General features: G+C 41.5%; 3 protein-coding genes and 1 long non-coding RNA gene across 4 annotated transcripts; 1 reads left to right on the forward strand and 3 right to left on the reverse strand.

Annotated features, from left to right (window-relative positions):
- Positions 1–695: 695 nt before the first annotated feature.
- LOC103516355 (putative uncharacterized protein DDB_G0282499) lies at positions 696–9,093 on the reverse strand (the record flags this gene model as incomplete). The annotated part of the gene is made up of 3 exons (XM_008481319.2): positions 8,878–9,093; positions 7,597–7,934; positions 696–1,800 (listed from the first exon to the last, which is right to left on the reverse strand). Coding segments are annotated over exons 1-3 (1,444 nt in total), but the record flags the coding sequence as incomplete, so codon positions are not given.
- On the reverse strand, positions 4,376–6,254 carry LOC103516353. The gene is made up of 3 exons (XM_026828781.1): positions 5,794–6,254; positions 5,069–5,234; positions 4,376–4,679 (listed from the first exon to the last, which is right to left on the reverse strand). Exons 1-3 carry the CDS (start codon positions 6,212–6,214, stop codon positions 4,379–4,381), a joined length of 888 nt encoding a protein of 295 aa, XP_026684582.1. The 5' UTR covers positions 6,215–6,254; the 3' UTR covers positions 4,376–4,378.
- LOC113470389 lies at positions 8,151–8,714 on the reverse strand. The gene is made up of 2 exons (XR_003393457.1): positions 8,497–8,714; positions 8,151–8,233 (listed from the first exon to the last, which is right to left on the reverse strand). It is a non-coding gene; the product is annotated as an uncharacterized LOC113470389 (long non-coding RNA).
- Positions 9,094–9,836: 743 nt separating the features above from the next.
- Positions 9,837–13,235, forward strand: LOC103516348. The gene is made up of 4 exons (XM_008481311.3): positions 9,837–10,674; positions 11,153–11,399; positions 12,401–12,587; positions 12,903–13,235. Exons 1-4 carry the CDS (start codon positions 10,357–10,359, stop codon positions 12,973–12,975), a joined length of 825 nt encoding a protein of 274 aa, XP_008479533.1. The 5' UTR covers positions 9,837–10,356; the 3' UTR covers positions 12,976–13,235.
- The last annotated feature ends 789 nt before the right edge of the window (positions 13,236–14,024 follow it).

The following is a 14,024-nucleotide window of genomic DNA, read 5'->3' on the forward strand; positions in this document are numbered from 1 at the left end:
TCTAGTAAATGACCACACAAATGAAGAAGTACAAGTAGAAGTATATAGGTTCTACCTACCTATGTAGATTTGTAGTAGCTCAACCCATCCTTTAGGGCTGTTTGCCCCTACACCTAAGCCTCGGAGTGAGCTTTTTGTGTATGGAGTTATGGAGTTAACCTACCTATGTGCTCATGCTCAATGATTTGTGAATGGCCACGGTACCACAATCTGAGTTCTTGCGGTGTGAGTAAAACAATTAGAACAATCTGATTGGCTAAAAAGTTTGAAATCAACCAATCAGATTGCTTGATTCAAATTGTGTAAAATTAAACCAGGTTTAAACTCAAATTGTAGTCGTGACAATAGATAAACACATGCCTAGATAAATGAGAGAGAGAGAGAGAGAGAGAGAGAGAGAGAGAGAGAGAGAGAGAGAGGACAATAAGATCTCTGTTGTTACAGCTCCCTCTATCAAACCTCCTAAAATAATAATAATAATACTTATCTACCCTAGGGTGCGATAATACTACATACTGCATTCCGCACACAGGATTCCATTAGAAAAGTACCCCCATTTCAATGTAATGGGAAACATTTAATAATAAACAAAGCAGCTGCCAGCCTTTGACTGGTTTCACATCACAGCCAAAACCATCATTCCATTGGAATTAAACCATCATTCCAATAAAATGTGGTTCTAACTTCTAACTTACCGTCAAGTCTGTCTCGAATATAATCCTGTAGGGCAAACCAATCCCGGATGTCCTCTATCCGGATCCGAATATCCGGCGATATCAGCGCCATCTGTAACGGAGACATCGTCTGCATCGACGACTTTCGACGTCGACCCCAGACGTCGCTCGTACACCTGTGCAAAGGTCTGCTCGGGCCTTGGCTCAAAGGTCCGTGTCTTACAGTAGTTTGTGCTGGTTTTGTGATGGGTTTAAACACTAGTACATTTTTGTCATTACGTTGAACTTCTTTTCCATTGACAGCATCCACTCCATTTCTGCTTAGAGTCTGAATAGTATTTATGTTAACATTTTTTACGTGTCCATCTTGCCATCTCAAATCTTTGCTCAAACCTTCAAAGCTGTTCATATTCCCGATGGCAACGGAGCTCACACTTCTTCTCAATGAGTTCTTACGTCTGTCACTTTTGTTGGGGACAATTTTGCTCGCAATCGCTTGTATACCATTGCTGACGACAGTTTTAAGGTCGCTCATACTTTTGAGACTGGATTTACTGGAGCTTCGACTGATGGGTTTGCTCACTACAAACTGGATACCGCTGTCTTTGTTGGCCACTTCTTCGTCATATGTTTGTATCCCAGTGCTATATTGCCGTTTGAAATATCTTGTAAGGGTGTCTAAAGCTTCATCACGGGGAGATGGACTGTTTGTCGCTTCTTTAGGAGATCTCGGAAAAGTGTTGTGTTTGATAATCGTGGCTTCTGTTACTTTACTTGAACTGGTTTCGTGGTTTGTAATCATAGCTCTTGTTCCATTTACTGGTAAGGTTCTAAATTCCTGATTTGATCTTTCTTCTCCATCATTTGTGCTATCTCCTGGTCTGTTGTTTTTGTCGCTGTAGTTTTTGTTCGCATTGTCATTGTTCTTTTCGTCAATATTAATTTTTTGGATGTTTGTATTTGTTTGGGTGTTTGTATTTGCATCACTGTCGCTCAAACCGCCCTGATCTCCATTATAGCTGACATCTTGTTGTTTGTGTTCCATACTGGTTATACCAGCTAAGTCTATGTTGTTCCTGGTTTTATCAACTTGGATCGGAGTGTTTGTTCCATAGTTTCCACTGTGGTTGTTTCTTTCATGAACTTCGCACAAATTGTCTGTTCTATTGACTCCGCAAGGAGTGTTTTTCTCATTAACTCTGCAAGTATTTTCTCCATCAACTCCGCAAGTAGTTTCGCCATCAACTCCGCAAGAATTTTCTACATCAACTCCACAAGAATTGTTCATCTCATGAGCTCCGCAAGTATTGTTTGTTTCATCCACTCCGCAAGTATCATCTGTATCATCAACTCCGCAAGTAGTTTCTGTCTCAACTTCGATGGAATCAGTTGTTTCATTAGACGAAGGGAGAATAGTCAGAGGTACATCGTTCGAGTCCCAAAAGAATCTGAGAAATGCCTCCACTGAAATCAAGGTGCAAGCACAAAATATTATGTTGAGACCAACTCAAGAAGTGACCAGTTATCAAAATTTAGCAAGTTCCACCTGCCCGGCCAGCCTAGTATACTTGGAGGCTAGCGCGTCTACCTTGTAAGCGATATTTCGTGGGTTCGATTCCCACCCGTTGCAGATTTTATCCTGAACGGATATGGTTCTTTCTCGGAAAAAGCTTTCGACCTAGGTCTGTCAGACGTTCTGAGCGTGACTAGCGGGCTTGAGAACTTACTTTTTCTGCTGACGATGTCTGGTCCGCTTAGGTTTCCAAATTGTTTCGGTTCACACAATCCGTCCCATCGGTGCTTACATTCTTTCTTTCGTTTTCGCTCTTCTTTTGTTTCGGAACTTTCACGATTAATAGGTAATTTAATTTACATTTTGTGTATATAACGTTTAATTTTGTGTTGACGCACCATAATAAATTGAAATAAAAAAATTACCTACATTTTTTTTTTGTCTGGAGAAAATTGAAATAATAAATTTAATGAGATAATAGCTCAATCCACGAATCTACTATGACTTACTGAACCTTCCACAGTAGATATTTTTAATGAGCAAAATAACTGATAATGTTGATGACTAACCAGTCAGGTTTATAAACAAAACCTGTCTGGAAAATAATACAATTTCATAGAATTTCGTGGATTTAGATATCCATTGTAATAAAATTATTGTTTTAATTAGGTAGCTAACTACTTTTCTTATAAATGTTTGATATATTTAACTATAACTGCTGACAGTCCCGGTAGGTACATCACAGTTTGTACTCTTGCCCCTTATCCTCAACCCAACAGGGTGACAACGAGGGAATCATCATCATCATCATCATCATCATCATCATCATCATCATCATCATCATCATCATCATCATCATCATCATCATCAGCAAGGATACGGCCCTGACTGCTAAAGCTAAGGTCTCATCGTCCCAAAATCGAAGAAAGAACGAGGGCAGGATAGGAGAGATCCAGCAGTTCGGAAAACGAATCTTATCTGTTTAGGATAAAGTCCGGCCCGGGCGGAATTGAACCCGCGATCTAGCGCTTACAAGGCAGGCACACTACCCTCCAGGCTAACTAGACTGGTAGGAATGACGTATTGTGGACCATTCGAAATTTTGATGACACTTCTATGATGTCATAGATTTTATCGCTGTTCTAATCATTTCAATTAGGTGACCATCTGATTAGGCAAATTCACAAAAAAGGGGCTGGCGCATTTGACGTAGATGATGATTTCGTTTCGAGTGGCGTGCACCAGGGGGCAGATGTAGCTGTGGAAAACGTTTGACATTAATGTTAAAGAATTAAAGATCCATGACCACCCATATTAAGGTGTGAGTCATCCTGGTTCGTTTGGAGGGTAGCACTCCTGCCTTTCAAGCGCTAGATCGCAGATTTCCTTCGGGGTGGATTTCATACTAAACACATAAGGTTCGTTTTCGGAATGACTGGCTTTCTCCGAGGATAGGCGTATTTATTTTCAAGATGATAAGAGTTTAGCAGTTACTGTTCCCTCTATATATAAATATATATATATATATAAAAAAAAACTGGATTTACCTTAGTGTGTACTTTGTATTGGTATAAGGAGGGCCATCTTCTTTAATAAACGCCCTATATCACTGCGACCTGGTTAGATCTTTTGTGACTTAGCCTGTACTTACAAGTGGTCCAACACCGGTTGTATGGAGTCGCTCAGCAATTGGGGGTCACGACCAAAGTCCAACATATTCGGCAGACAGGATCTGGCGTGGAAATACTCGATAATCCTCTTCCGTACTTCCTTGACGTTGTAGTAGCAGGTGTGAAGAAATGCCAGGATCATTTCGTCTGGGGAAGGAAAATAAGTAATTTAAAACTTGATTAATTAGGTAGTCAATGGTCTAGAGTTCTAGACTCTAGCCTCAAAAAAGAAGAAAAAAAAAAACAAATGGAAAAATGAGGCCAAGTTCCTATCCAACGATTTTTCCCTACAAACCTACGAAAGGAATGATACGCCAGCCTAGTTAGCTAAGAGTCTTAGAGGGTAGTGCGTTTGCCTTGTAACTTGTAAGGTTAATTCGTTCTCAAAACAGCTGGCTTTCTCCTATCCCAGCCTTCCTCCTTCTCAAACAGAAATGGACGCGGCACACAAGGGATGAAGAAGAAACCGCCTTTACATAATAATATCCTATAGTGCTAAGTGCCAAATTGCAGGTTGTGAGTTAGTGCTCTGGGCCACTCGGCCACAGGAGCGGGCGCATGATCATTACCTGATAGTAATTAAACAGCTGGGTGGCCATCTTGAATCCGGCCTTCTTGAAATGGCCGAACGCGAAATTCCCCGAATCGAACACGAAGGTGAATCCGTCCCTGGTCGGATGATCCCTGACGCATTGCTCCGTGATGGAAAACAGAAGGCGGTGGTATCCCGTGTACTCGTGATCGGGTGGGGGCTCAGGGCTGGCGCATTTGACGTAGATGATGATTTCGTTCCGAGTGGCGTGCACCAGGGGGCAGATGTAGCTGTGGAAAACGTTTGATATTAATGTTAATGAATTAAAGATCCATGACCGCCCCTATTAAGGTGTGAGTCATCCTGGTTCTCTTGGAGGGTAGCACTCCTGCCTTTCAAGCGCTAGATCGCTGATTTCCTTCGGGGTGGATTTCATACTAAACACATAAGGTTCGTTTTCGGAACGACTGGCTTTCTCCGAGGATAGGAGTATTTATTTTCAAGATGATAAGAGTTTAGCAGTTACTGTTCCCTCTACATAATATATATAGGTATATAAAAAAAACTGGATTTACTTTAGTGTGTACTTTGTATTGGTATAAGGAGGGCCATCTGCTTTGATAAACGCCCCATATCACTGTGACCTGGTTAGATCTTTTGTGACTTAGCCTGTACTTACAAGTGGTCCAACACCGGTTGTACGGAGTCGCTCAGCAGTTGGGGGTCACGACCAAAGTCCAACATATTCGGCAGACAGGATCTGGCGTGGAAGTACTCGATAATCCTCTTCCGTACTTCCTTGACGTTGTAGTAGCAGGTGTGAAGAAATGCCAGGATCATCTCGTCTGGGGAAGGAAAATAAGTAATTTAAAACTTGATTAATAAAATTAATGGTAGTCAATGGTCTAGAGTTCTAGACTCTAGCCTCAAAAAAAGAAAAAAAAATGGAAAAATGAGGCCAAGTTCCTATTCAACGATTTTTCCCTACAAACCTACGAAGGGGATGATACGCCAGCCTAGTTAGCTAAAAGTCTAAAGAGGGTAGTGCGTTTGCCTTGTAACTTGTAAGGTTAATTCGTTCTCAAAACAGCTGGCTTTCTCCTATCCCAGCCTTCCTCCTTCTCTCTTTGATTTCGGAACAATAAGATCTCTGTTGTTACAGCTCCCTCTATCAAACCTCATAAAATAATAATAATACTTATCTACCCTAGGGTGCGATAATCCTACATACTGCATTCCGCACACAGGAATTCCATTAGAAAAGTACCCCCATTTCAATGTAATGAGAAACATTTAATAATAAACAAAGCAGCTGCCAGCCTTTGACTGGTTTCACATCACAGCCAAAACCATCATTCCATTGAAATTAAACCATCACTCCAATAAAATGTGGTTCTAACTTACCGTCAAGTCTGTCTCGAATATAATCCTGTAGGGCAAACCAATCCCGTATGTCCTCTATCCGGATCCGAATATCCGGCGATATCAGCGCCATCTGTAATGGAGACATCGTCTGCATCGACGACTTTCGACGTTGACCCCAGACGTCGCTCGTACACCTTTGCAAAGGTCTGCTCGGGCCTTGGCTCAAAGGTCCGTGTCTTACAGTAGTTTGTGCTGGTTTTGTGATGGGTTTAAATACTAATCCAGTTTTGTCAATACGTTGAACTTCTTTTCCATTGACAGCATACACTCCATTTCTGCTTAGAGTCTGAATAGTATTTATGTTAACATTTACGTGTCCATCTTGCCATCTCAAATCTCTGCTCAAACCTTCAAAGCTGTTCATATTTCCGATGGCAACGGAGCTCACACTTCTTCTCATTGAGTTCTTACGTCTGTCACTTTTGTTGGGGACAATTTTGCTAGCAATCGCTCATAATCGTGGCTTCTGTTCCTTTACTTGAACTGGTTTCGTGGTTTGTAATCATAGCTCTTGTTCCATTTATTGGTAAGGTTCTAAATTCCTGATTTGATCTTTTTTCTCCATCATTTGTGCTATCTCCTGGTCTGTTGTTTTTGTTCGCATTGTCATTGTTCTTTTCGTCAAAATTATTCTGTTACTTTACTTGAACTGGTTTCGTGGTTTGTAATCATAGCTCTTGTTCCATTTATTGGTAAGGTTCTAAATTCCTCATTTGATCTTTCTTCTCCATCATTTGTGCTATCTCCTGGTCTGTTGTTTTTGTCGCTGTAGTTTTTGTTCGCATTGTCATTGTTCTTTTCGTCAATATTAATTTTTTGGATGTTTGTATTTGTTTGGGTGTTTGTATTTGCATCACTGTCGCTCAAACCGCCCTGATCTCCATTATAGCTGACATCTTGTTGTTTGTGTTCCATACTGGTTATACCAGCGCAATCGCTTGTATACCATTGCTGACGACAGATTTAAGGTCGCTCATACTTTTGAGACTGGATTTACTGGAGCTTCGACTGATGGGTTTGCTCACTACAAACTGGATACCGCTGTCTTTGTTGGCCACTTCTTCGTCATATGTTTGTATCCCAGTGCTATATTGCCGTTTGAAATATCTTGTAAGGGTGTCTAAAGCTTCATCACGGGGAGATGGACTGTTTGTCGCTTCTTTAGGAGATCTCGGAAAAGTGTTGTGTTTGATAATCGTGGCTTCTGTTACTTTACTTGAACTGGTTTCGTGGTTTGTAATCATAGCTCTTGTTCCATTTACTGGTAAGGTTCTAAATTCCTGATTTGATCTTTCTTCTCCATCATTTGTGCTATCTCCTGGTCTGTTGTTTTTGTTCGCATTGTCATTGTTCTTTTCGTCAAAATTAATTTTTTGAATGTTTGTATTTGTTTGGGTATTTGTATTTGCATCACTGTCGCTCAAACCGCCCTGATCTCCATTATAGCTAACATCTTGTTGTTTGTGTTCCATACTGGTTATACCAGCTAAGTCTATGTTGTTCCTGGTTTTATCAACTTGGATCGGAGTGTTTGTTCCATAGTTTCCAATGTTGTTGTTTCTTTCATGAACTTCGCACAAATTGTCTGTTCTATTGACTCCGCAAGGAGTTTCTTTCTCATTAACTCTGCAAGTATTTTCTCCATCAACTCCGCAAGAATTTTCTACATCAACTCCACAAGTAGTTTCTCCATCAACTCCGCAAGAATTTTCTACATCAACTCCACAAGAATTGTTCATCTCATGAGCTCCGCAAGTATTGTTTGTTTCATCCACTCCTGTGGTTGTTTCTTTCATGAACTTCGCACAAATTGTCTGTTCTATTGACTCCGCAAGGAGTGTTTTTCTCATTAACTCTGCAAGTATTTTCTCCATCAACTCCGCAAGTAGTTTCGCCATCAACTCCGCAAGAATTTTCTACATCAACTCCACAAGAATTGTTCATCTCATGAGCTCCGCAAGTATTGTTTGTTTCATCCACTCCGCAAGTATCATCTGTATCATCAACTCCGCAAGTAGTTTTTGTCTCAAGTTCGATGGAATCAGTTGTTTCATTAGACGAAGGGAGAATAGTCAGAGGTACATCGTTCGAGTCCCAAAAGAATCTGAGGAATGCCTCCACTGAAATCAAGGTGCAAGCACAAAATATTATGTTGAGACCAACTCAAAAAGTGACCAGTTATCAAAATTTAGCAAGTTCCACCTGCCCGGCCAGCCTAGTATACTTGGAGGGTAGCGCGTCTACCTTGTAAGCGATATTTCGTGGGTTCGATTCCCACCCGTTGCAGATTTTATCCTGAACGGATATGGTTCTTTCTCGGCTGTCTCAACTTCGATGGAATCAGTTGTTTCATTAGACGAAGGGAGAATAGTCAGAGGTACATCGTTCGAGTCCCAAAAGAATCTGAGAAATGCCTCCACTGAAATCAAGGTGCAAGCACAAAATATTATGTTGAGACCAACTCAAGAAGTGACCAGTTATCAAAATTTAGCAAGTTCCACCTGCCCGGCCAGCCTAGTATACTTGGAGGCTAGCGCGTCTACCTTGTAAGCGATATTTCGTGGGTTCGATTCCCACCCGTTGCAGATTTTATCCTGAACGGATATGGTTCTTTCTCGGAAAAAGCTTTCGACCTAGGTCTGTCAGACGTTCTGAGCGTGACTAGCGGGCTTGAGAACTTACTTTTTCTGCTGACGATGTCTGGTCCGCTTAGGTTTCCAAATTGTTTCGGTTCACACAATCCGTCCCATCGGTGCTTACATTCTTTCTTTCGTTTTCGCTCTTCTTTTGTTTCGGAACTTTCACGATTAATAGGTAATTTAATTTACATTTTGTGTATATAACATTTAATTTCGTGTTGACGCACCATAATAAATTGAAATAAAAAAATTACATTTTTTTTTTTTTTTTTGTCTGGAGAAAATTGAAATAATAAATGAGATAATAACTCAATCTACGAATCTACTATGACTTACTGAACCTTCCACAGTAGATATTTTTAATGAGCAAAATAACTGATAATGTTGATGACTAACCAGTCAGGTAGCGGGCTTGAGAACTTACTTTTTCTGCTGACGATGTCTGGTCCTCTTAGGTTTCCGAATTGTTTCGGTTCACACAATCCGTCCCATCGGTGCTCACGTTCTTTCTTTCGTTTTCGCTCTTCTTTTATTCGGAACTTTCACGATTAATAGGTAATTTAATTTACATTTTGTGTATATAACGTTTAATTTTGTGTTGACGCACCATAATAAATTGAAATAAAAAAATTACCTACATTTTTTTTTTGTCTGGAGAAAATTGAAATAATAAATTTAATGAGATAATAGCTCAATCCACGAATCTACTATGACTTACTGAACCTTCCACAGTAGATATTTTTAATGAGCAAAATAACTGATAATGTTGATGACTAACCAGTCAGGTTTATAAACAAAACCTGTCTGGAAAATAATACAATTTCATAGAATTTCGTGGATTTAGATATCCATTGTAATAAAATTATTGTTTTAATTAGGTAGCTAACTACTTTATAGATGTTTGATATATTTAACTATAAATGCTGACAGTCCCGGTAGGTACATCACAGTTTGGACTCTTGCCCCTTATCCTCAACCCAACAGGGTGACAACGAGGGAATCATCATCATCATCATCATCAGCAAGGATACGGCCCTGACTGCTAAAGCTAAGGTCTCATCGTCCCAAAATCGAAGAAAGAACAAGGGCAGGATAGGAGAGATCCAGCCGTTCCGAGAACGAACCTTATCTGTTCAGGATAAAGTACGCCCCGGCCGGGAATTGAACCCGCGACCTAGCACTTACAAGGCAGGCACACTACCCTCCAGGCTAACTAGACTGGTAGAAATGACGTATTGTGGACCATTCGAAATTCTGATGACACTTCTATGATGTCATAGATTTTATCGCTGTTCTAATCATTTCAATTAGGTGACCATCTGATTAGGCAAATTCACAAAAAACATTCGGGCAATCGTGTCAGTCGGTGTTTATAGAAAGTAAAAAATTAAAATAATAATAAAAAAAAATTGTCAAAATTTAGCTTTTTTATGCTTAGACAAGTACAGCTGAGTTAACAAAGGTCATTTTTTTCCGTGATTTTTTCAATATCAAGCCAGTTTTTCGGTCAATTTTGGTCGCTCAAAAAACGCCTTTTCGCCATTAAAAGGGGAGAACTGTCAACCTCATTTCAATTCTCCTGACAAACAAATATAAACCTAAGCAATAATCACCAAATAACCTTATTTTCATTTTAAAATTACTCAAATCAAGTTCATAGTCTGCCAGGCAAATGGTCTGTTTGTTTCATAAAATATAAGTTAGGTATAAGTAGTGCTTTATTTAGACCGTCAGATAAGAATAACTTGTAGGTACTACTTTACGGTAATATTGTGCGAGTCTTGAGCTGTTAGACAATTTTGGACAAACCGCGGACGATCGACACTTCAAGCCAAACAAACCATTCCGGAAACGTCTAGCCAAAACACATCTTAATTCCCCATGTCGTGACCGTCTGGACAGAATGGGACTCCGTGCTTGGCGATCGCACGACCCGTGGCTGCGCATTCTGTCCGCGTTCCAAACGCTCGCGCTCGTCACCTGCGTCGAGGAATGCAACGTAACAGCCGAACTGTACAAAATCGACGCCAGGCTCAACGCGATCGCGCGAAAAGTCAACACGAGGACGATCGACAATTTCGTGTTCGGGAACAAGTTGACCCTCCTGCAGGAGAAAATAGGGGAGTACCAGGACGAGGATAGACGGCTCATAGTGCAAATTAATGGTCTGCCCGCCATCAAACCGGAAAATCTGTATAGGGTCATCGAGAGCTTGGGTCAGGTAGGCATAGTAGCTACTTTTATGACCGAATTGGACGTCACCGAGTTCACTACCGACCCAACTTTTAGTCAGGTAGTCTATCTAACCACAGAGAGTTTTTAGTTAGCTTGGGCCAGGTAGGTACTTTTACTTCCAAGCCAACTTCAAATAACCCCATACCCGGTGAATTAATAATGGGCGTGATACACCCTAGGAATGTACCTCTCACAAATTAATAACTGACTCAAAAGCTCAAAACCCACCGTGTATGGACAAAGAAGACATCAAGATGTCTACGAAATCCTTAGGCCACTATCAGGTATATCTGACAGACGGACTTTTTTAGCTGTACGTGCCTGTCAGGTCTGATAGTGTGTGTGCTCATCAGGCATACCTGACAGGCGGACGTGATCAGGTGTACCTACCTGTCAGGTCTACCTGATAATGAGTGGCTGGCCTAAACAGGGCTGTTAGCTAATTATTTTCTAATCTATTCTAGGTGTTGAACATCTCCGTCAGAGACGAGGAGATCACCATGTTACAGTCAATGTGTAAGGCGTCCGACAACGTCCTGCAGACGACAGGTAAACGGGTCTACCCCATCCTTCTCGAACTGAAGACAAGGAAGATTAAGTGGCGATGGTTGGGCGGACTCCGGAAGTATCTTCTGACGCATAAGGCAAGCTACAAGAAGCATGGGATCACCATCACCATCCCCGTGGATGATACAGAGTACACGTTTGATGGTGAGTCTTAATATTTAAAAAAAAAATCTGGTGTGAACATCACACGACTTTCCTTATCCTATTGAATGATGCTTATTTCTGTGTTGTTCTACCCTAACTTTTACGATATCTCTAACAGTTTAGTCAGTGTTGTGTAGCGCGAAGGACAAGAAAACCAAACCAAAATGAATGGGGGGAAAAAACTCACCTCGGTAGCTCTTTTGAAGGTGATTACCTGCCGGCCGGCGTAGAGGTAGAGATGGGGTGCTCCTGAGCTGGGCGAGTTATTAACAAAAGGGGGTGACACTTTGGGGAGAGATTTCGAACTTTATAATTTAATGGAATGAGGTTCCGAGTAACAATAATACAAAGTAAAAATGAGAGAAATTGGTAAGATGTTATTTGTGCGGTAGGTGATAGGCAACTGAACGGAAGAGCCTATGGTTCAAATCACCAAAGCTAGAAATTTAACAAGTTGCTAGTTGCCAAAGTGGCAGGGACTTATTAAAAGGGGGGACCTGTACGTAACAGTCAGTAAAGCTGAAAAACGCCAAATTGCGGTCGAAAACTGTCAAAAAGCGGTCAAAATACCGCCAAAGGCAGCACCTATCTTACCTAAAGCTGAAAAACGCCAAATTGCGGTCGAAAACTGTCAAAAAGCGGTCAAAATACCGCCAAAGGCAGCACCTATCTTACCTAAAAATTTCGTGTAGCATCTTTGTCCCATTTGTGAACTACCTACATATTATTGAACTACACCAAAAAGCGGTCAAAATACAGCCAACCGTTGCACCGATCTGAACCAAATTTGAGAGTGTCGCATCCTTGTCATATTTTACAACTGCATACCAAATTTCTCGGTCACGGAGGTTGCTTTGTCAAAATATACTGAGAGTAGGTATGCCGGCTATATGAAGGTTAATGGGTTAAAAGAAAAAGGAGACGACAATGCTCCAAATTTTAGCCGCTCCCTTACTTAATCAGACCACGATTTGAACAGTTCATTAATTTGCTTATTACAGGGGTGACCATACACGAGCACTTGAGTCCGACCAAGCGGAAACTATTCAAGGTCGTCAAGCAGAGATGCAAAGACATGGACTTCCAGGACATGTGGTTTAACGATACACAGGTGTACGTGAAGAGACGAAAAAATTTCGCTCCCTTCTTGGTCCAGAATTTGGAAGATATGTACGAGAAAATCACCAAGTAAGTTTGAATGAAAGAAAGAAAGAAAGAAAGAGATGGAAAGAGAATAATAAAAACGGAGCGAATGACATGCATAAAACATCTAGTTAAAACGCCTCGGCGAGCGCAGTGACCTCTACACCATGGGAGCTGACGCCTAAATTAAGGCCAGCCAGTCACTATGAGGTAGACCTGACAGGTACACCTGATCAGATATACCTGACACCTGATGAGCACACACACTATCAGGTAAAACTGACTCTATCAGGTAGACCTGACACCTGATCAGGTCTATAATGAGTGGCTGGCCTAATGTATTTCATTATTTTCTTTCAGACCTCACTGGAGTCGAGACAGACTACGCATGTTTGCATATGATCGGTTGCGAAATTCCGAGGAGGACCATTGAATATACTATTCGGACTATCGACCATCACTACCATCAGACAGTCCCTATTGGGGATTTGGAACTCCAAACTACCCCGAGTGGGTACGACCAGCCGTTTCCAGAACGAACCTTATCTGTTGAGGATGAGATCCGCCCCCGGGCGGGAATCGCGACCAAGCGCTTATACGGGGCAGACTTCCTACCCTTCAAGAGAACTAGTTTGGCTAGGATATACGTATAGGAAGAGTGAAAATTCGAAGACTCAACTGTTGGATTAGCCCTGGGAAAATAAACATCTTCTTCTTCTTCTTCTTCTTCTTCTTCTTCTTCTTCTTCTTCTTCTTCTTCTTGTTCTTCTTCTCGCCTTTTCCCATGTCGGATGGGGTCGGCGTTTGTCGTCGGTTCAATAGCCTTAGAGTGATCGTTTGAGGCCAACTGTTTTGCTAAACAAATTTCCGAGTGGGATGCCCTTCGCACAACTCGGAATTGACTAGTCTACTCCCTGTGTATTGTCCCCTAGCTAGCGCTGATCTACTCTTTTTATAGTCCCTCTTTTTTTTGTTGAGATGTACCCCCATTCATAGAATAAATACCTACGTATGTCCCCCATCTGATGAGGGACATACTACGGGATGGGCATGCTATGATCTTACCTGGTCTGATATATTGTCACGATGTTGGACCTCCAGTGATTATACTTGAGGACGTTGCACAGTTTATCCATGAGCTAACACACAAAACAAATGAGAACTTGAGTCAAATACAGAAAATTTGAGCCACCCTAGTTAACTTAGTTGGTAGAGCGTCTACCTGGTAAGAGCTAGGCCGCGGGTTCGATTCCTGCCCGGGGCGGATTTTATCCTGAAGGGACAATGTTCGTTCTCGGAACGGCTGGCTTTCTCCTATCCTGTCTTCCTTCTCTCTTCGATTTCGGGACGATAAGACCATACGGAACGGCTGGCTTTCTCCTATCCTGTCTTCCTTCTCTCTTCGATTTCGGGACGATAAGACCATAGCAGTTACAGTTCCCGTAAACCTCGAGGGGGGAGCCCTCGCCCCCTCCCTAAATA

The sequence above is a fragment of the Diaphorina citri genome, unplaced genomic scaffold, assembly GCF_000475195.1.
Source record: "Diaphorina citri unplaced genomic scaffold, Diaci psyllid genome assembly version 1.1 scaffold1551, whole genome shotgun sequence".
NCBI lineage: Eukaryota > Metazoa > Arthropoda > Insecta > Hemiptera > Psyllidae > Diaphorina > Diaphorina citri.